The 20,335-nt window shown below is 40.2% G+C and overlaps 1 protein-coding gene across 13 annotated transcripts in view; it reads right to left on the reverse strand.

The window, feature by feature from the left end:
- PLEKHA7 (pleckstrin homology domain containing A7) overlaps positions 1 to 20,335 on the reverse strand; it is a 136,056-nt gene that overhangs the window by 44,635 nt on the left and 71,086 nt on the right. For 7 of the 13 annotated variants that reach the window (XM_084521889.1, XM_084521894.1, XM_084521895.1 and 4 more), the window contains 5 exons: positions 15,525 to 15,608; positions 8,218 to 8,329; positions 5,037 to 5,141; positions 3,213 to 3,285; positions 1,925 to 2,025 (listed from right to left, as the gene is read on the reverse strand). In XM_084521889.1, the coding sequence (XP_084378015.1) occupies positions 1,925 to 2,025; positions 3,213 to 3,285; positions 5,037 to 5,141; positions 8,218 to 8,329; positions 15,525 to 15,608 (475 nt within the window). Of the gene's footprint in view, positions 1 to 1,924; positions 2,026 to 3,212; positions 3,286 to 5,036; positions 5,142 to 8,217; positions 8,330 to 15,524; positions 15,609 to 18,074; positions 18,116 to 20,335 lie in introns of those variants that run through there. The other 6 variants (XM_084521896.1, XM_084521890.1, XM_084521898.1 and 3 more) reach the window with 2 other exon arrangements.

Consider the following 20,335-nt stretch of genomic DNA (forward strand, 5'->3'; position numbering starts at 1 on the left):
CTGCAATGTCAAGCCTGCAGTCAATCATCAAACACCTCAAGCAGAGTCAAGACTGGCCCAATGAACTTCCAAACCTGTAGTGTATGATGTGGACTTTTTATACCAGTTTTCTAGCACAGAGTTTGTTTTACCAACAACTCCGTATTTCTCTGTCAACTTTTTACTGACAACCTTACACTGAAAATTCCAGGTTACTGGCTCGTGCTAATTTTCGGAGAAGATTCAGATTAAAGACATAGTAGAGCTTGTATGGGTATAATATTCTGAACTCAGAAAGCTTGCAACTGCTTCTGAAATATTTAACCACGATCACAACCATGGGCTCTGTTCTGCAGGAAGAGAGAGGCGGCGGTGACTACAGAACAGGTCACATAGGAACTACATGTGCATATGGACGTTCATATACAAAAATATGCGTATGTGTGCATGTATGTATGTGTGGGTGTACGTACATACACATTCATGCACCAGGCTTCTTTTCCTTTTATCACTGATGTCTTAAACTGGTTAACAATCCTAATGTGCTCTTGAACATCTGCAAACATCCTTCCATGAAATTAAAAAGATATTTTTAAAACACCAAAGCAACATGGTTTAAGTAGATCCTATTGCTAGTTTCTTCATCTCCTTCCCCAGCCTACACTAAGACATGTAGAAGCCTAAATATACATTGGACCCTTCTTTTTTAGTACCTGCTTCTGCCTAAGAAAAGGCTTGGAAACAAACTTCATGAATCACACTTAATAAATATTAGAGTGAACTGATTTTTTTAACAAAGGTTCTTTTGTAGCTGGTCCTGCTATCTCACATTCAATGTATTTGAGAAAGTATAACAAATATTTCCATAAAGAGCACCAGGTCTTTTTAAAAACCCATCTCCCAGATTAATATTTGTTTAATATGTTTCAAGCCATTACCCACTTCAAAATAAATCCTAATGCAACAAAGGACAGTCTGTGACTTTAAAACACGCCAAGAATCAAAACACAACAGAAGCATAGAGAAGTGTAAGCCGAGAAGACATTCTTTGTAATTTCAGCAAAGATTTCAACAGTTTTCTTCTATATCTCAACCTATACCCGACTGAAAACTGAGTTTTCGTTTGTTTCTTTTTTTACTAGTAGTAGTTTTTTGCTTGCTATAAGACCACGTTCTGCTCCAAGTATCAGTATAATTTAAATTTGCAAACAAACGCAAACATTTCTAAACTTTGTCTGAGTGCTGCAGCTCAAACAATCAGTAGGAGAGGCAGGTTTTTCCACTGTCATGAAGGAATGCATATTTTATTATGTTTTCCTAGTTTTTTATAACAATGAATAGAACTGTAAACGATACAATTACATGGGGAAAAAAAATGTGAGCTGTTTCAAACAAGAGTATTTGTACCTTAGAAAATTACTCATTGTCACTTAGGACAATTATTGCTCCCAAATAAAAAAGGAGAATAAATTGGTTACTCTTTCTTTCCTTGAAAGGAGGAAATTATATGTCAAAAGCCAAGGTATTGTCATTTTCTCACTGTGAAAACTGAGCTGGTTATTTTATTATCAAAAAAAGGGCCATCAGTCTGCTACTAGGTTCAGTATTCCATAAAGAAAAAAAAGTCAACTTTTCTTTCAATATGAAAAAAGAGTACTGGAACAACTTATCAGCATTAATTTCTAATTTTAGAAACAGTCTCCTTACTCCCAGCCTCATAATTAAGCTCTGAAGACACTTACGTAGTAACAGATATATGAAAATCCATTTATAAATACCAAAACCGCTATGTGACATTTCAATGGCCCATCAATAAACCTGCCTGCTTTTCAAAAATAAATTAAAACATATAGGAAAGCAGACGCTTCTGCTTACAATGGTATCTTTTCTAATGCAAATGAGTATTTTAAAATATGATGAGGTAATAAGGCTTTTTTAACTGTACCTTAAAGGAAAATTTGCGATTTATGCGATCTTCAGGTCCAACTGGAGATATTACATAACTGGGCAATGGTATGCTACCCAGCACAGATTCTTCCCTGCTGTCTGTAAAGTAAAAAGAAAAAAAAAATCTAATTAATTGCACTTTTCAAGAGGGTAACAAATACATTCTCCCTTATGGACACACAGTGGCGTACTACAGAGGGACAACAGACAGCAGGCGTGAAGGTGAAAGAAAAGCAGTTCAGACTGTATATAAGGAGAAGAAATTTCTCCGTGAGGACAAAGCAGCAATGAAACAGGCTGACCAGGGAGGCTTTGCCATCTCCATCCTTGGAGGTTTTCAGTGTGCGACAGGATTAACCCCTGAGCAAATTGGTCTGACCTCTTTTTTCGGGCCCAGATTTGACCAGGAGGTTGGACAGGGCTCTTCCTGAAGTCTCAATTTTCTTACAACTCAACGACAATAATTCAGAAAAATGTTTTATTTTTAAGAAAGTAATATTGACATTTTGGAAATTTTTTTTATTATTATTATTTTTTTACTTTGTTTTGTTTTCTGTTGGTTTACACAAAAGAACACACTTCCTGAATAAAGCTTATTTTGACAAATGAACTCTGATAGGCTGTGTAACACAATAGACCTTCCATTTAGCATTCTACATGGAGCCTAATTACTATAATTAAGAAACCTCTATTACCACTGGCTCTAAAGCAATCAGCAGGAGAAGTGCTGTGCCTACAAACATGAATTTGAGCTCCACATTCTACAATGCTTTCCAAAAATTGTAACGTGCTGTATACAACATTCAAAACTTCCAAATAACCTTATGTAACCATTATGCCATTATTCCTATTCAGAGGAAGACTACATCTAGCCTTTTTTGGTAGAAATGCAAGCTTCTGGGTTTCTCACTCTTATATTATCACCTGGATTAAAGCTGCCCTGATAGGGCCAAAGTGCATTCCCAAAATCAAGTATGCAATCACAATTAAGTAGGTACACAGAACAGGGATAAGGAAAATCTTACACAGGAATTGCTGCCAAATATTTTGTAATGTAAATCTTGGCATGTACCAAAGACAAGTTGCGTGACAAAAGATCATACAGCACCCACTTAGTCCCCAACCCTGGCTTGAAATTTGTCGCACCCTGAAGACAGACAGGTAAGTCATTGTTTCATGATGCATCTCAGAACACCTCAATGTATCTGAAAAATTCAATTGCAGTGTGTTTTGAGGAGGTAAACTGTTAGCAGACTAACTCAAAAGAGCTATTATTATCTACTCACCTTTGTAGTAAAACAAACAATAATCAGCAAGCACAAACCATCGTCTTTTCCATAATCGCATACCAGAGCTATCCTGAAATGCAAGAAAGGTGACAAACTGTTATTCTCGTTAGGTGAAAAGTCTATCATGCAATGCTCTATCAATGAGTAGCTTACCAGACGTCTGCATGTGGTACTAACTGCAAAAATATGCATTTTATATTTTAGTGAAATATTACATACATAAGAGGCACAGAATAAGAGCCGAAACATCCAACTAGAAAATAATCAGCTTAGAATATTCAAACTGCTGACTTTCATTAAGTAATTAAACTCGCCTCCACATAGCATTCAGATTAACCTTATACACAGTCAATGAATATTTTTACTAGACAGCGTTGTCCCACAATAAAGAAACAAATGTATGCATCCTGATGGCACAAGCTCCAACAAAGATTGCCCGTGCACCAAGATGAAAGTCACTACACAGCTGTGAAGTATGACCTCACATTTCAGACAATGATCTCCTGTAATTCTACAGTCAATTTCCCATATGTTACCCTTGCTCAAAACGTAATTTAATCAAATGTTCCTTATGAAATAATACAGGGTGCCTAATGTGCAAACTTTAATGAAGTATAATTCAATATGCCTGTAGAGATATATCTCTCTCCGTATAATATACATCACCTTGTCAAAATGAGTAATATTTACATTGAAATTAATTTTAGAAGCTTGTAAAATTGCCAAACTGTAACGTCAGCAAGTACAACTCATTAAACTGAAGTAGGCTTTGATGACACCAACAGTATAGAAAGCATCTTCGGTGTTTAAGCGCTTGCGAGTAGAGGTAGGCAGACAGAAGGAAATAGCTGAGGAACATGGGACATACGATTTATTTTCCTTCCTTTTGCGGTCATATTAAGTATGCAAGGACTTTCTTTTTTCATGCTGCAATGCTGCCAACACACATAGTGTCTGACCTCCAGTTCTGCCCTTAAAACTAATGGACTCAGATAGCGGACGTCAACAGAGCTGATCGTGGAAGACAGACCTCCACACAGGAGGAAGTGAATGGCTGTCAGCAATTTAAATTTCCTTTGTATCTAGAATCATAACTTTAAGCCTTAGATTTCAGCTTTCTCCTACTCATTCCTTAATTTAGCAGCTAAATCTCCGATAATGATCTGATGGACACTGATTGCCAAATTAAAAGCAGGGAAATCCTCTCATAGAACACCCAGATTTCTTTACTTTTTGCACTCAAGGATGTGCTTTCGCTAGCTCAAGAGTTCAAGATGCAGCAGCTTTAAAATTCTGTTTGTTGAAAGAAATTCTATAATCCCCTCATTGCTTGGACACTGGCCTTGGTGACAGATTGTGTGGTGAATGGGTCCCTGTCTCTCCCTTCATCTTCTCCCTCCTGCTTCTGGAGAACAAAATGCAAACGAGTTGGAATTGAGCCTTTGATCTAGGGTATAAGGGTGTGAGCAAACCGGTGACCTTCGTAGCCAACCTCAGGCTAGTGGTGTGTTCTGAGGGAGGCTGAAATCAGCACAGCAACAAGCAGGTGGGATAAAAGAGGCAGAATAACCGGAATTGGACAACAAAGTTACAGCCTCAGCATTTAACCAGGATAACTGTGTCCGTTTCCTCTTCTGAATCAAACCTGCATGTAAATCTTAGTTCTGGTACTTGCTGAGCACAAGCCCCTCAGTACAGAAGCCCAGGGGTGTTCCCACCACCACCACCACCATTCCAGCTTCTGCTTTTTCAGTGGCCTGAAAGGTGCTAGCTTCTACTTTTTGATTGCATATGGACGGAAACAGATGATCACATACTCACCTGTTTGTGTAGCCAGCCTCTTACTATAACAGGAACATTGGGGTTCCTTCTGATAGCTTGCTCCCTCTTTCCAAAGCTATGAACTTTGTTCCCAGTCTTCACTACCTGTAAGGAAGTAGAACAAAGCAGTGTTTTTGAAACTGCGCTGACACACACTTCAGGTTTTAAATAACCTCACTGCAGTAATTCATTACACAGTAACAAAGCGTTTATAGCATTCTCAAGGGCAAGTAAATAGACAATAATATTTACAACACAGCAAAGGCAATTTCCCACTCTCATCAACGTATCAGTGCTAGGCTGGTGTGGCTCGAGTCTGAAAGGCAGAACTGCTGCAGTTTGATCACACTTGGCAAGTATTTCTGAGTGCACTACAGGCAAGTCTCTCTCTGCAACGTGGCTCAAGTCTTACACACACACAGAACTTTGTATGCGTGAATCCTAATCTTGCTCTTTGTTGCTCATTTTTTGTTCATTTGTTTTTCCTGTTTCAATTCAAATAACATCAGCAGTTTAATAACATGCTTGGACTTTGACCCTGCAAACAAAAGGAGAAGATGTAGCGTGACTGCTAAGGCAGAGACCTAGATGGCAGTAAGTGGGAAAACACGAGGGCTGCGTAATGGTTTGCATTACTGCAACCTTGGTTTTGACTCACAGTGGCAAAATGAGTTCAAAAACAAGAAGGGAAAGCCTACTAGTCTGTGAAAAAAACAGCAAGAACCTCATAACTGATCTGCCTATTCTTTTCCAGCCTCAGCACGGTTTGCTGCTGCAACTGCTTCAGGAACCTGAGGGGCACAAACCACCCTTACAGCTGCACCCGATCCCTGCAAGGGAAGAGCTGTCTGGATCTAGGCCCTGTCTCCCTCCCACCACGTCCCTGCAGTGCCTCATTTGTTCTCATCTCTCAACAGGTCAGGGAATCGACCAGTTCTGACGTTGCCTCAGCTGCAGACAAACAGCAGCTCTGGAAAATGAACACATCTGTCATATGCAAGGGATGGTATCATAAAGATACCTGAGTGTACTGCTTCTGCCTGTCAGGCAACATCTGGACCAGAAGACAGCACACATCATCATACAACACTCCAGTGATATACAGAACAGAATATTTCAGTTGGAAGGGCTCAAAGTACAGGGGAACGCAGTAACATTTGCAAGCTTCCATTCACACTGTTAGATGCTTTAGAAAGACTGAATTCCAAATTATTCTCGAACTGAACCAGACCATTATTTCTCCATATCCTTTATTCATAATCAGTATGAATGACTTTTAACATGGTTCATAATGGGTGAAAATCCCCATCTGGAATGACTGCAGCGGTCTAAATGCAGTCTTGAGATGGCTTATTCAGACAGTGCCAGCATGTAAGTGGTGAGGCCCACCCCAAGAATCTACGCACATTTTGGCAACTGCCCATCTTAGGTGTCTTGGAAAATGAGGGAGAATTGATTGATATGTATATCAATAAAACAGAACGAGAGGTTAATAAGCAGAAGCCTTAGTTTTAGTTGGTAGCGGTTTTGTTTGTTTTGTTTCCAACACTCTCCTTTCCTTGTGCGGCGTGCAACTGACACTGTTGGAGAGTGCCTGTGAAATTCTCTTTCCAAACAATTACTTCTTATTTCAGAAGTTTTCTTCAGTCCAAGTTCAGACTTGAATACTGCAGCAAGCAAGCCAGCAGGCTTTGGTTCTTTCATCTTGAACCGAGAATGACAAATCTATCATGCAGCTGGCAGCCTACCTTCCCTCTCCACCCCAAACACACCAATTGTTAGCTGTCAGCTTTTTGCAGAAGAATCAAGCTGAAAGCCCTGTACCTGCTCCTACACTCTCAGATTTGGTACAATTCCAGTGCACATAGCTCTCTATAAAAATCAGTTTGAATTTGGCCAGGATTCCAACCCTACACCTACGCAGTGTCAGTTTTGTGACAGCATTTGCAGGACAAAACAGTGAAAGCATTTCATGCAAGGTAATAACTAGCTATGGGTAGCTGCGGGAACTTGCCACAATAAACAGAACGTACCGCGGGCTTCATGATTGTCTCCCAGACCTGTGTCTGGGAACTCGCTCTTCAGAAAGAATGATTATAGAATTCGTGGAAGAAAACGTTTAGAAAATAGAGGAAAGGTTCTTAAAATCTACTCTTGGAATGCTACAAAACAACGTCAAGATGGAGGACAGCGGTTATTCACTTTACAGCCTTTGTTCTTGGTGCTGGTTAACTTGAACAAATTCTGATATGGTAGTTTGTGAAGGAATTTAACAGATCTCCTTCTGACTCTACAGACCATGGGGAGTGTTTTCAAGCTTGGAAACACATGCAGTGATGAACCAAAGTGTATATGGGAAAGACTATGGTTCTCTATCCTAATTAAAACTCCAGTAAAGTATTTATCAAGGGTCCACAGCTGGATGGATCTCACATAAACAAATTTGGTGGAGAAGGAAAGTACAAGCAAGTCCTCTCTGAGATGTCTATTTGAAGTCTAAAGCTGCAGAGTATTTAAAAGAATGTCACATCTAGCCTGGCAGGAGCACACACTGGCACAGTTCTGCTGGACAGCAAACAAAATAACAGCAGAGACCAGAAAGAGATCAGCTGAAGTTTTGGGAGGAGATTCTGGATATTCTCCAAGTTGTGATGGAAAGAGTATTACTATCACATTTAGCTGTGCAGTTCTCATGTTTCCTGTGAATTAGTTCTTTCTCATGGGTGGGCCTCTAAGTTGCATCCAGTCATCATCATTACCGTTCCCTGTGTTTTGCAAAGCCTGATTAGATCAGTGCAATTACATGACAAAGGAAAGCAGCAGGAGCAGGTGACAAGGGTGCACACTTACTGGCAAAAGTGTGATTAAAAATAAGTTAAAGCCAACTGCATCACTGGAAAAATTCCTCATCTCTAAGCAGAGTACCAGGTCCCCATTAAGTTAATCAATTTTTAAGAGTGAAAAAATGAACCTTTTCTCTCTAATGCTGGCATTAAACAAAAAAAAAAAAAAAAAAAAAAAAAAAGTGAGCATAAGAACAGTAAACTCAAATGCACAAGTACCTTGTTAAGTCCTAGTCTTCTGGTTTAATTCATGGAGCGATTAAAATCAACACTAAACCAGCATTGGCCTTAAAGCAAGAGAAGTTGATCAGGTTCAAACAACAGTCTGTTTCCCTTACCTTAGAACCAGGCTTTGTATCAACAGCAGACATCGTTACTGCAGTGGATGATTCGCTGACCATGCTTGAAGGTCTTTGGTTTATTTGTTGCTTGGACATAGGTGAATTTAGTCTAGAAAACAAAAACAAACAGATACTCTAAAGCACATCGGTTTTTGAACACTGAGCTTTGCCTTTTTATATTTAAGACTCCCAGTGAGCAAATGAATGACGGGCTAGTCAAACACGAGGCAAACATTTCCCATTTCCCACTTCCATTGCATTACCCCTACTATTTTGATTTCAGGTATTTCTCAAGCAGATTCTGTCAGTGACATCTGGGAATTAGTCTTTGCCAGTGTATCAGGAGGCAGAAACCTCCCAAATTGCAAACCCAACAGAGAATCGAGATACAACAAAGAGCACTCAGAAGGTAATGCTCCTGCACAGAAACTGAACTGGGCCCAGTCTAGAGGCTTGGCCACAAACGTGTGGAAGAGACAGGAGTGGGAAGGGAGGGCTAGGAGTCAGCACGCTTTGCAATTACAGATTTATTGTTTAAACTAAAAGTGTGGATACCCTAATGTTTGATCTTTCATTCTGCCCAAAATACAAGCCACACTGCAATATGAATTGTTAAAATAAGAACATCTTTTAAGGGAAATGATTCGACTCATGGCAGATATTGTTAGAAATAGCCTCCAAGTCATACTAGGATACAAGAAATCGAGATAAGTAGCTCAGATAGAGATACCCATTTAAATCACAGTGAGATGAATCCTACTGTAGGAACCTGTTCAACAAGTAAGAGTTCAGTACAGCTGCCCAGACGGAGGAACGGGAGGACAAATGCAAGTACAGACTTCTGGGGAATTGCAGATGCGGATTGTTAGCATAATTCTCAGCAGCCACGCTCGTGAATTAAATCAACAGGTGGTATTTTCAAAAATCATTAAGAGCTGTTTAGTAAATTACCTTTGAGAAACATCAAATCATTAGGAGGTATCGATACAATCACACCCAAAAACACTGTTAACAAATCAACTCCTTTTTGCCTTTCAGCAAGTTGCTGAAGCATTTATTTCAAATAAAACAAATGAACAAAACTAAACCAAACCAGAACATAATCCAAACCACACCAAGCATTCTTGCTGCTGCCACTAAAGTTCCACCCAATTCTGAATGTGGCAGAGACCAGTGACTGGGAGTGGTCTCGCTCAGAAGACCAGAGAGGTTGCTGGCTGCAGCAAACCAATACATGGCTTAACTGAGGAGGACGAGGTGCTCGCCACCACTGCTCTCTCTCAGTTGAAACCTGAGCAGTTACCTCTCCAAAAGCATTTAGAGTTATGTCAGAGGAAGCACATTTTTCCATTTGTGACCACAGTTTAAATTAAGCTTGCCAGGAAGCAATACCACAACTTTAATCCCATTTCCCTTACGCATCACTTACCTGGCCTAAATTCTCTCTTTCTAGCTTTTGTACGTAAATTCAGGTCCCAGATACGAGAACAAACCACAGCAAGTCCCAAAAGTCCCAGACTGATCCCCAATTTGTGATAGCTGCATCACCTCAGTTTGAGCCAATCTGTCTTACCTCCTAGGGACCAGGCTCCCTATTTTAGGGTTTACCAGCTTTAGGAATCCCCAATCTCAGCCAGGAGTGGATTAAGACAGCTCCCACGTATAACGCAGCCTGACCACGCTTTCTGTTATCAGCCAGTCTTATTATCTACCACCTGCTTTTGACTCAACTTTCACCAGTTACGTTTCCACTCTATAAACTTTCAGAACAGGCAGTAAACACGAAGCTACACTGTCTGCATTTTTCTTGCAAAAGCAAGGTACTTGCCTTTTCCTAGTATTTCCTCTGGATTCTCTACAATTCCCACACCACAAGCTATTGGGTGGGAGAGTCACTTAATGCATGTAAACGTAAATCTGCCTAGATGATGTTTCTTCATTTTATAGAGTAGCTATTTCACAGAGAGAGAGAGCACACCAATTGTCTCAGGAAAGAGAACAATGAAGAATAAAAACTAAAGTTTTAACATATTAGGAATTAATTTTTGCAATAAAAAACATTAATATGGAAAAATAAATTACCCCAGAGGAATGCCTTTAATTACAAATCAGAGTAGATAAACTCAAATTGAAACGTGCCCACTGTTCAACAAGATGCTGTTTTACTGTAGGTCAAGCTTTGTGCAGATACATAAAAAAAAAAAAAAAAAAAAAAAAAAAAAAAAGGAGTAACAGAATAAGGTTCAGAACTACAAAGATAAGCTTTACACATTTAATGAGATTTATCAGAAAATCACTAGCACTACCAGAAAACTGCGATGCAATACAGGACAACAAGTGCACAATTTCAAAGAACTGATAATTTTGCCATTTGATGATTTCTCTTCCACTTCTCGCTGAAAACAATCACTGTCAATAAGCAAAGCTTTCATTTGTTAGCAGTACCAAGATTAACGATGAACTTCAACTGGAAAAAGAACAGAATTAAAAAATAAATAAACAATAAAAGAGCAAGGTTGTTGCCATGGAAGAACTCACATAGCCAGCACAAGGAACACTAAGTCGACTGAAACAGAAAAAAAAAAAAAAAAAAAAAAAAAAAAAAACACATTATAATTCCCCTAAAACAAAGCCTTTGGTAGCAAACACTGGTGACCCGACCTTTTTGTACCTGAGATGTAACAGAAAACACAAAACAGCATTGACAATGACTTTAAAATATTCAAACGTAACATTTCAATTATAAAATACTGTAACAGATTTGCATTAAACCAAACTCCAGCTCAAGTCTCTTGATAGCTAATTGATATTCTCAGTCGGTTTTAAATTGCAGAGAAAAAAACGGAGAATATACGAATTACCTGCAACAGCCCAACATGCTTAATGGAGTTAAGACCATCTTAACAGTATTTACAGATTCATCTTCACAAATAAGCGAAGAAAGCATTAACCCTGTGCATTCAGAAGCATTAGGTCAGAATCACTATTACCAAATACGTTTCATAATGTTTGTCATTCAAGATACTGCATTTTGTCTTCACAGCGCTGGGTTTTGTCTGTGTTCTGGACAATTTTCTTGCTGCTTCCCCCAGGGGCGTGCAGACACACACAAAATGGCAGCGCGTGCGTTCGGTGCTCCAGTCCCTTGTAAATCTTTCTGAAATACTTGAAAATAACTCTCGACATAATATATCTCCTGTCTAGCAACTCCCTGCTCTGCTTAAGCCGTGCTGGGATGTCTAAAGAAAACACATTTTACTACCTAAAAGAATCACGTGGCCAGTATTTAGTTTATTTAAAAAAAAAAGAAAAAAAAAAAAGGGGGATTTTACACCAGTAGTCAGTAAGTCCATATCAAAAATGCGATACTCATGAGAGAAGCAATTCCTTTTCTCTAAAGGATCATAAAGATTAGTCGACTAAAAAGATCCACGTTCGTACCAATGACTTCAAAAGTTTATTTTGTTGGAACAAAATAACATCATGTTAATCTAGTTCTCATACTACTACATCTCCTATTCAGTTAGATACAAATTAACTGTCTTTGTATTTCTATACATGTAAACATGCCAGATGTTTATTTTGGGGCTGCTTAGGTTTCCTCCTGCCTATCCACCTGATATTTTTGCTGCTATAGTAACCATATGCAATAGAAAAAATAGGATGTCTCTCTCTCCAGAGGTAATCCACAGGCTTTATCAGGTGCACAAAAAACAGGCAAAAAAGGATAACAGTAATTGCATTAAATACAGAACGTATTTTCTGTATTGCTACATTTAGGTTGAAGTTTTATCCTTTTTAATGTGCTGTTTTCTCATTTGCAAGCATAATGCTAACACAAAGATACTGTAACATTTCTAATACACAACTACTAGTGATTAGCAACAGATGCAATTATACACGTCCCTATAAGGGCCTGCTTATTCCTTCCTGTATAAAGTTAAGAACTGCTATTTATAGAAAAATGATAGAAAACTAAACATTGCACTCGTCTATCCTAAGCAATTCTATCATAGGTTTTTCAAGTAAATACATATGTAATGATCATAGAATTATGGTTTGGGTAGGAAGGGACTTTAAAGACCATCCAATTCCAGCCCCCTGCCACGAGCAGGGACACCTCCCACCAGCCCAGGCTGCCCAAACCCCATCCAGCCTGGCCTTGAGCACCTCTAGGGATGGGGCAGCCACAGCTTCTCTGGGCAGCCTGGGCCAGGGCCTCAGCACCCTCAGAGTAAAGAATTTAAAGAACAACCCCAACTCCCTCAGCCTGTCTTCACAGGAGAGGTGCTCCATCTTCGTGGCCTTCCTCTGCACTCCTTCTAATATTTCCACATCCTTCGTGTGCCGGGGACCCCAGAGCTGAATGCAGGGCTCCAGGTGGGGTCCCACGGGAGCAGAGCAGAGGGGCAGAATCCCCTCCCTCGCCCCGCTGGCCACACTGCTTTTGGGGTAGCCCAAGGTACAGACAGCTTTCTGGGCCTTTTTAATCTCATTTGATCAAGTGAGGCAAGGGTTTCTGGTTCTTAATCGATCATAAGTGCATTAGGATGAAATCATTCACCATTTCCCAAAACTCTTCTTTTCAAATCTTTTTCCCAGTACATTGCTTCCCGGGTAAGAAATGGCCTGAACAGGCCACACATTCATCATCTCTAGATTACTGTAAATTACTTTCCTGATGTTAAATGTGTCCTCTTAACAGATGCGTTTGTTGCAGCTTGAACAAGCTTGTGCCTAGGTCTCCCCACTAGTCCCATCGATTCCCGGCTTTGGCCCTAATCTGAAATTAAAATCAACCTTTAAGTAATAAATCACGTCACAACAGCACTGAAGAAGAAATTGATGTAGAAGAAACCCTTAAGAGAGCTGCTCCTTCAGACAGAATGCTTGAATAAAAAAGAAAAAGAGTATTCTTGGTCAAAAGGATCTTACGATGGAAGCAGTTTCCACAGATCATGCAAACCCAGGGACCACCTTTTCAACTGTGTCCTGTTTGTGAAATTCATTTCATTACAGGATACGATCTACCAAACTGATTCCAAATGAACATACAACCTACAACACTGATTCCGTACAAATCCTGGATGCCTGACAGAAAAGAACCCAAAGCGTCACACAGCCCCGCTGCAATTCCTACATCTAAAGACCGGGAGGTGCTGACAGCTCCCTTGATTTCAGCAGAGACATCCACCTATGTCAACAGTGTCATCTGCCAGAAACTCAGATGTGATGGCAACAAACAGCGTCTGTACAGAACCTACACTGCTGCAAGCAGAAGTACAAAACGAAGGAAATCAGAGCACCTCAGGCACTTAATGTCATCCTTTGAGCAATTTTAACCGGTGTATTAAAAATATCTAATGTTAAAAACATTCTGTTTGTGCTTCAGATCAATAACAAAGCTCAGAAAAATGTTCTTGCAAAGACTGTTTCCTGAGCAGTTACTACAAACACCCCCCTGTATATCCCTCCAGTCATTCCCTCTTCACTTGGAATAAAAACCACGTGGCTCTAGTAATTCTACTGCATTGCAAGATTTTTTTTTTTCGCTTCTGATATCATCTCAGTATGAGTAACTGAAGTCTGCAGGTGACAAGTTATGCCTGCTCATCTGTTTGCCCTCCCAATAAACACCTAAATTTCTCTTCTAAAAATGCTTCTGATATATACAGAAGATCAATAAAGCCACATGCCATCAGCCAGTTAGTCTTTCAATTCTCACAGCATTTTTTCTGCTACCACAATTACAAAACCAGAAACAACCCAATGAAGCGTGTGTAACTCGGGGAAGCACTCCAAGGACTTCTGTCCAAACACCTATTTCCCTTGACACGTGTATGAATTTTCTCCATCCTAAACCTGATTGAAACTGTCCAGCAGATTCAAGATCTATTAATGGCTGGAAGCCAGAACACAGATGGACAGCGGCTGTTGTCTGTATTGCTTTGGAGATTTGCTCCTGTTCTCCTTGCTAAATGACTGGGAACAGCTCGTGTGCATGCCTGTAACGAGCCACCCCCCACCCAAGCAGCAAGCCACACACATACCACCGAACACTTGGGATGTTCAGTGCTGAACCTCTGGCTCCGCAGCATTTCCATGCTCTTTACACCTAATCACAGCAAAATGTGGCCATCAGCCTACTTTGTGCTGGTTCTTAGCATGGGCCTTAACATAGGATTGGCCCTTGGATTTGCTTTGGGCTTTCGGGAGAGAAGCTTGTATGGTGCTTGGCTTTTTTAAAAACCATTAAACCAGGCTCTTCTCAGGGCTGTATCAGAAGCCCTGAGCAGAAAGCTGTGCCGTCGTGCTCTACCTCTTCTTTCCCCTCCAGGCCCACAGCAGAAGGCATTGCCACAAAAGGCTCAGTCTCCTGGGAGCCTCATGAGGCCCTCCTCTAGGCCTGTGGATTCAATACCACCTCACCACCCTTAATGCAATACTGCTTTAAATTAAACGCAAAACGGATTAAAATGCCACGTAATTTGAAATATAAAGTGCTCAAAATCATGAGGGCAACCATACAAACCACCAGGTGCAGGGTGTTGCAACATGGTGTCTGAGCCCTGTCGTGTGTGAAGAGGGGCACGTGAGGGCTGGAGGCTGCTGAAGCAGTGTTGTAAGACGAGGCTGGAACAGGGAAAGAGATCTGGTGTTGTCCTCCACCTCTTGCTCTTTGGGGTAGTTTTAGAAGTGACGTAGCACTGAAGGGATACCCAGCCATCCAGTTACAGGAGGGATTCCAGGATCTCCTACCTATTCCAACCTAACATGCAGCATGGATGACAGAAGTAGGAAATACATCGGAAATAGAGGTGATTTTATTGCTTTAGAATAAATTGAAGAATGAATGAACAAAAATTTTTGAATAAAAAACAGCCCCAAGACACAATCAACGTAGAAAAACTAAAATGTAAGAAACGCATTGAATTACAACATAAAATAGTGATATTTCTGTGTATTTCAGTTTCAGTACAAACCTTTCAGTTTCCTGGAAAGACATGTGAAAGCTTTGTTACATGTGACACATAAACAATGACAGTTTATGTAAACATCCTATTTAAATGCCTCTTTTTTCTTTTTCTTTAAGTAAAGAACTGGTAGAGTTTTCCTCTCCAGCCCTTATGCGGAACAGTGCTAGACTCAAAACCATGCTACTATCTCAATGAGAATTACATTTTTAAGCATCAAGCTCTATGACATTTTTGCTACAGTACCAGAAGAATTGTCAAACTACTAAACCACCGTGATTAAATGTGTTATTATTTTAGATCTCTTGCCATAGGTATAGAACTACTTACTCTTCATGCAAAATAAATTCAATATTTTCTGGAGAAACCTGTCCTGTCACAGGATGTCTAAATGACGTGGTCTGCTGATTATGGCTGAAAGGAAAACAAAAAGAAAAAAATAAGAAAAAAAAATTAATATTGAAGTGCTAAACTCAGTAAAATATACCAACGATACCTAAAAAGGCAGAATGTTTTATATTAACGCTTAGCTTCTGCTACTCTAACGTATCTCTTAGGTACTTTTCAAGCTTCTTGCTGCATTCTTGTTGACTGCCAGTGGCATACCACACCTTTTAATTATTAAGGAGGTTAATGTTTTAAAAGTAAACTAGTTACATAGCTTAGTTGGGGAGACGTACTTGAATTTATGATTATTTATACCCGACTATTACTGTGTTATTTAGTGTTATTTAGACACCAACATAAAATCTACACAACATAAATTTTTGATTCGTATTTCTGCAAATTTCACCCAGAAAACTGGTCAAATAAGTTAAAATGCTGCTGGACAGTTCACAGTCCCACACGATTTGTAATATTTAATGAGATCACTGAGAGACGTTTTGTGGAAGCCATTTATTAAATGTTGTTTTCTTCCTTAGTATATCATCAGTGCTTTTTCTTTGTACCTCTACACATAAGATTATGTTTAACCTTAACTGTTTAGATACACAGCCTATATAAAGCAACATAACTTAGTACTGCAGCTGAGTTGAATTAAAATTGTTTTTTAATCAACCTTTCCCCCCCCTCAGACTACTATCTGTTTTAACACCCTTTATAAATTATTACTGTCCATTAAAGGCAATTACTTTATCTACCTGTATAACTGTACTCTTATAATGCCAAAATGTGGAGTGAAGAAAGTTTATTTCAGGTTGTCTTTCCACCTCCCAAAGCAGGGCCATATACAAATTACAAATCATAAAGAAATATGATATTTAAGGTCTTAATTCCTAATTACAAAGACTGTGACTGACTCACTGCTAAGGAGCCTTAGACTGAACAAGTAATGAGGCAGTTCACTTATTTAATGTTCTGAATTTCCATGCTAGTAGTTAACAATGTTTAGGTGAACAACATCCCTAAGTAGAATTCCCATCAAATGCAGCAAAATGTTACCAAAAACAATGAAACAAAACTATAAAAAATAAGGCTGTTAAGTGATTTATACCTCAAAGATTCAGAAATAAATATTTCTCTGTTCTTCTGTTTTAAAGTTTGGACTCCTGTAATGACCAGCTATTTCAGGTCTTACAGATTTGACCTAATGGTAGCAGGATGTCCACCCAGAAACAGAATAGGGTACACACTTCCTTAGGCATTCTCGGGTTTCAAAATAAATAAATTCCCAAAAGGTTACAGCCTTCCTACAGCACACAGGACAGCTGAAAAATCACACAGCTCACACAAACATAACATTCAAATGTCAATAGCTCGGGACATGCCTGGATTAAAAAAAAGATGCAGTTGAGTCTCCTCTCAGGTCTTTCTGATACCTGCTCCCACAAAGGCTCACGTAAACCACGAGCAGCAGAGGATGCTGTCTGTACTGGGAACCTTTCAACCCTCTTTCAATCTGCCTGGCTACAGAATGCCATAAATAAGGGACTAATATAATACACAGCAGTGATAAAACGAGAGCAGTGACAACTGCTATTGCACTAAAAGGGCTTGTCCAAGCCCCAGCTCTGTGACAGAAGTTGGCAGTTTCTACCTCCTCAGCTTGCTCCTGACACCAGAGATGGGGAGCAAGCAGTTGCAGTAACCCTGCAGTGCAAACACCTACAAAGCAGCCACGGTCTTTTTCTCCCGAGAGGATGCAGAAGCATGGTTTTCTGAAGAGGCAGCACTTCAACCTCCGTTTGTATTCTAGGTCTGGGAATACATCCCAAGAAAGGAATATGGACTCGCAGCTGTTTTCAAAGAAATTAATAAATAAGCGGTAACAGTAACAACAAAGTTCCCTTTTCATCACACAGCCCAAGCAGTTTTAAGCCGAAAGCACTTCCTTTCAAATCAGGACCGGAGCAGTCTGTTTAACCTTTGATACGCAGGCTAGGAGTACAACCAAAAATGCAATTACGCTGGCAGCCCTAAGAGTGAAAGCACTTTGTCAGCTTCATTCTCCAGAGGCTGACAAACTGTCAACAAGTTTTCATCTGCAGGCTTTTAGTCATTAATAACTCTGTAATTACGACTAAGAAAAAGGACTCTATTCCAGAAGTGCTCCGGGGCCATTTGGGAAATGAAGTTATCCATTATACCATCCTCGCACTTTTACAAATCTTCTATTATTTCCCATGAAATAAATTCTCCAGGCCTTTGGAATAGGAATCGGTTCTGTTGCTGTAATTACAGAGCGAGTTCATTAGTAATAGACTAAATACTACTTGCTAATGATAAAGGTTTCAGCCAGAAAGCAAACACCTCTTCAGTGTTTGAGCAGCTGCATTTTGGAGGAGTTTTCCGTTTTGAAGGGGAAGAGCAGAGAAAGAGAAGCACAGATCTGTTCCTAGAGAAAGCACAGTTAGCAATTTCACGGACAAAGACACATACCAGGCCAAAACTTCCTGCAAACCTGCAAGTTCAATACGCAGCACTTGGCTAGGAGGAGAGAGGCAGCACCACAGGCAGTTCTGCGGAACACAGGGCTTTATTTGAATCTGAAAAGTGAGAATTTAAATGTTTTGCCTCACAGGACTCATAAAGAATAAGCAATACCGTTCAACACAATCTATACAACAGATGGCTAATGCCTTGCACCAAGGAATTAGAGAGCAGGGCGATTTTTGCCCACAATGAGAGCAGTCAGACACTGGAGGAGGTTGCCTAGCGAGGCTGTGGAATCTCCCTCCTTGGAAATGCTCAAAACGTGGCCAGAGAAGGCCCCGAGCAAGCTCATCAGACCTCGAGGTTGCTTCTGTCTGTGAAGCTGCTCTGCACAGGAGGGGCCGGATCTGAAGGGGTCCTGAGGTTCCTTCCCACCCAAGTTATTCCGGTCTGTCACTCTTCTGCAAATAGCATCCAGATCTCACAGTCCCTGTGAACCTTTGGTGTTTAAATAGATGCAGCCCAGGCATATCAGCCTCTCTGACCAGAATGAAATAAAGAAATCCCAAAGTGGCATTAGATTTTTAGACTTAGCTCACAGTATTTCTCGTGCTCGTGTTTTTCAGCCATTGGCTTAGCAGAAATACCACCTGTATCTCCTCCGAATAGCAACTGCAGAGTTTCTCTTGTTCAGAAATCTACCGTGTGTAACGGGCACGACAAGTGAGCCTTCAAGCTACATCCACCCCTCACTCACCTGGCTAATATTAGCCCCATTTGCAAGCTGGCTGCTTGAACACACGACACACGATTTAGGATGCCTCCTGCATCCTAAATGCCATTTCTCTTCCTCCTGGGGGGTGGGAGCGTGCCAGCCCCATAGCCTTTGCTGACACCTCGCTGCTTGCCGTCAGAGTACAGCCTACGAGATTTCTCCAGTATTACTGATTAAACGAGTCTGCCAATTTAGTATTGCCTCCTGTTTGTTTGCACTAACGTAACCTGTAGTATCCTGAAATTTAACCAATTTAAATACTGAAAAACCTCACAACTGCAATACAGTCCCCAGTCCTGCAGTGTAAGTCACAAGGGCAGGCCCTTTTCCTCTCTCACTGATAATCAGCACAACTTCACCTATTTTTATCTTTCGGTTCATTTTGTATTTGAAGCGAAGCCAGATTTTAATAATTAACTTTTGGCCATGACTTATGTTGATGACCTTGCATTTGAAGTCAAGCAAGTTTATATATTGCCTCTAGAGCCATTTAAATGCCCAGACAGATGAATCTTGAAACGTGTAAATCAACTCCTGATCGAGTCTACCTCCTCACCTTAACAACAAACGCACAGATTGCAGAAGTAATCATGCTGTCATTGGGTGGACTGCTCTATAAATTATTACGAGCCATTTCTATGATATTTACTTCTGCTGCTGGCTGACTCCGTTATGCTTCAAGAGCAGACAAGCACCAACAACTTTACGCTGAAAGTCCCAAACGGCAGTGAGACTTTGGGGTGAGCACCTCTGCTTCTAAGGGAGACCCTGCTGGGAGGGCAGCAGACAGAAAAGCTTGAGTGGTGAAGAGCTTCTGGTCTGCAGTGAGAGGGAGTTCTCCAAAAGGATCAAGTGCTTGCATCTAGCCAGGCAACCGCTCAGGTATGGGTTGCTTTCCTTCACACAAATAGCTTTGAAACACACAAATAGCGTCAAAACAGCTTAAGCATTGCTGAGGGGTTTCTGTTTGTATTTTCATTTCAGCTTTGAGAATTGGTTGGGAAGAATATCTAAGATATTCCAAGAAAATCAGTGCCACAGAAGTGCTGTCAAGAATATTTTTCTAAGAAAAACACAGTGTAATACTGACATAATTCAGAAGATTTTTAATCAATACTAATAGTGCCCACTACTACAAGCTAGACGCACACCACAAACATCTTTTCAGGATTTTAGTTTAAAATAGCTAGGTGCCTCTTCAGAGTAGCAGCAGAATCCTTGCTCCACTGAAATCAGTGTCCAGTAGATTTAATAAGGTCAAAACCATCACCCTCTCCTATAGAATCATAGGATAGTTTATCTAACATCTTAGCCCATTAACTTTTAGGTAAGAATCAGAGTAGATGTGATTGTCTCAAATCTCATATCCTCCTTAGAACATCACAAGCTTTTAGCTGCTAGTCAGAACAGAGTTCTGTAACTAGCTCGAGCAGCTCTGTCTGCGACTACAACCAACACTAAAGCCCAAAGACAGATAAGGGGATCACTTGCA

This window comes from Aythya ferina (assembly GCF_964211825.1).
Source record: "Aythya ferina genome assembly, chromosome: 5".
Lineage (NCBI taxonomy): Eukaryota > Metazoa > Chordata > Aves > Anseriformes > Anatidae > Aythya > Aythya ferina.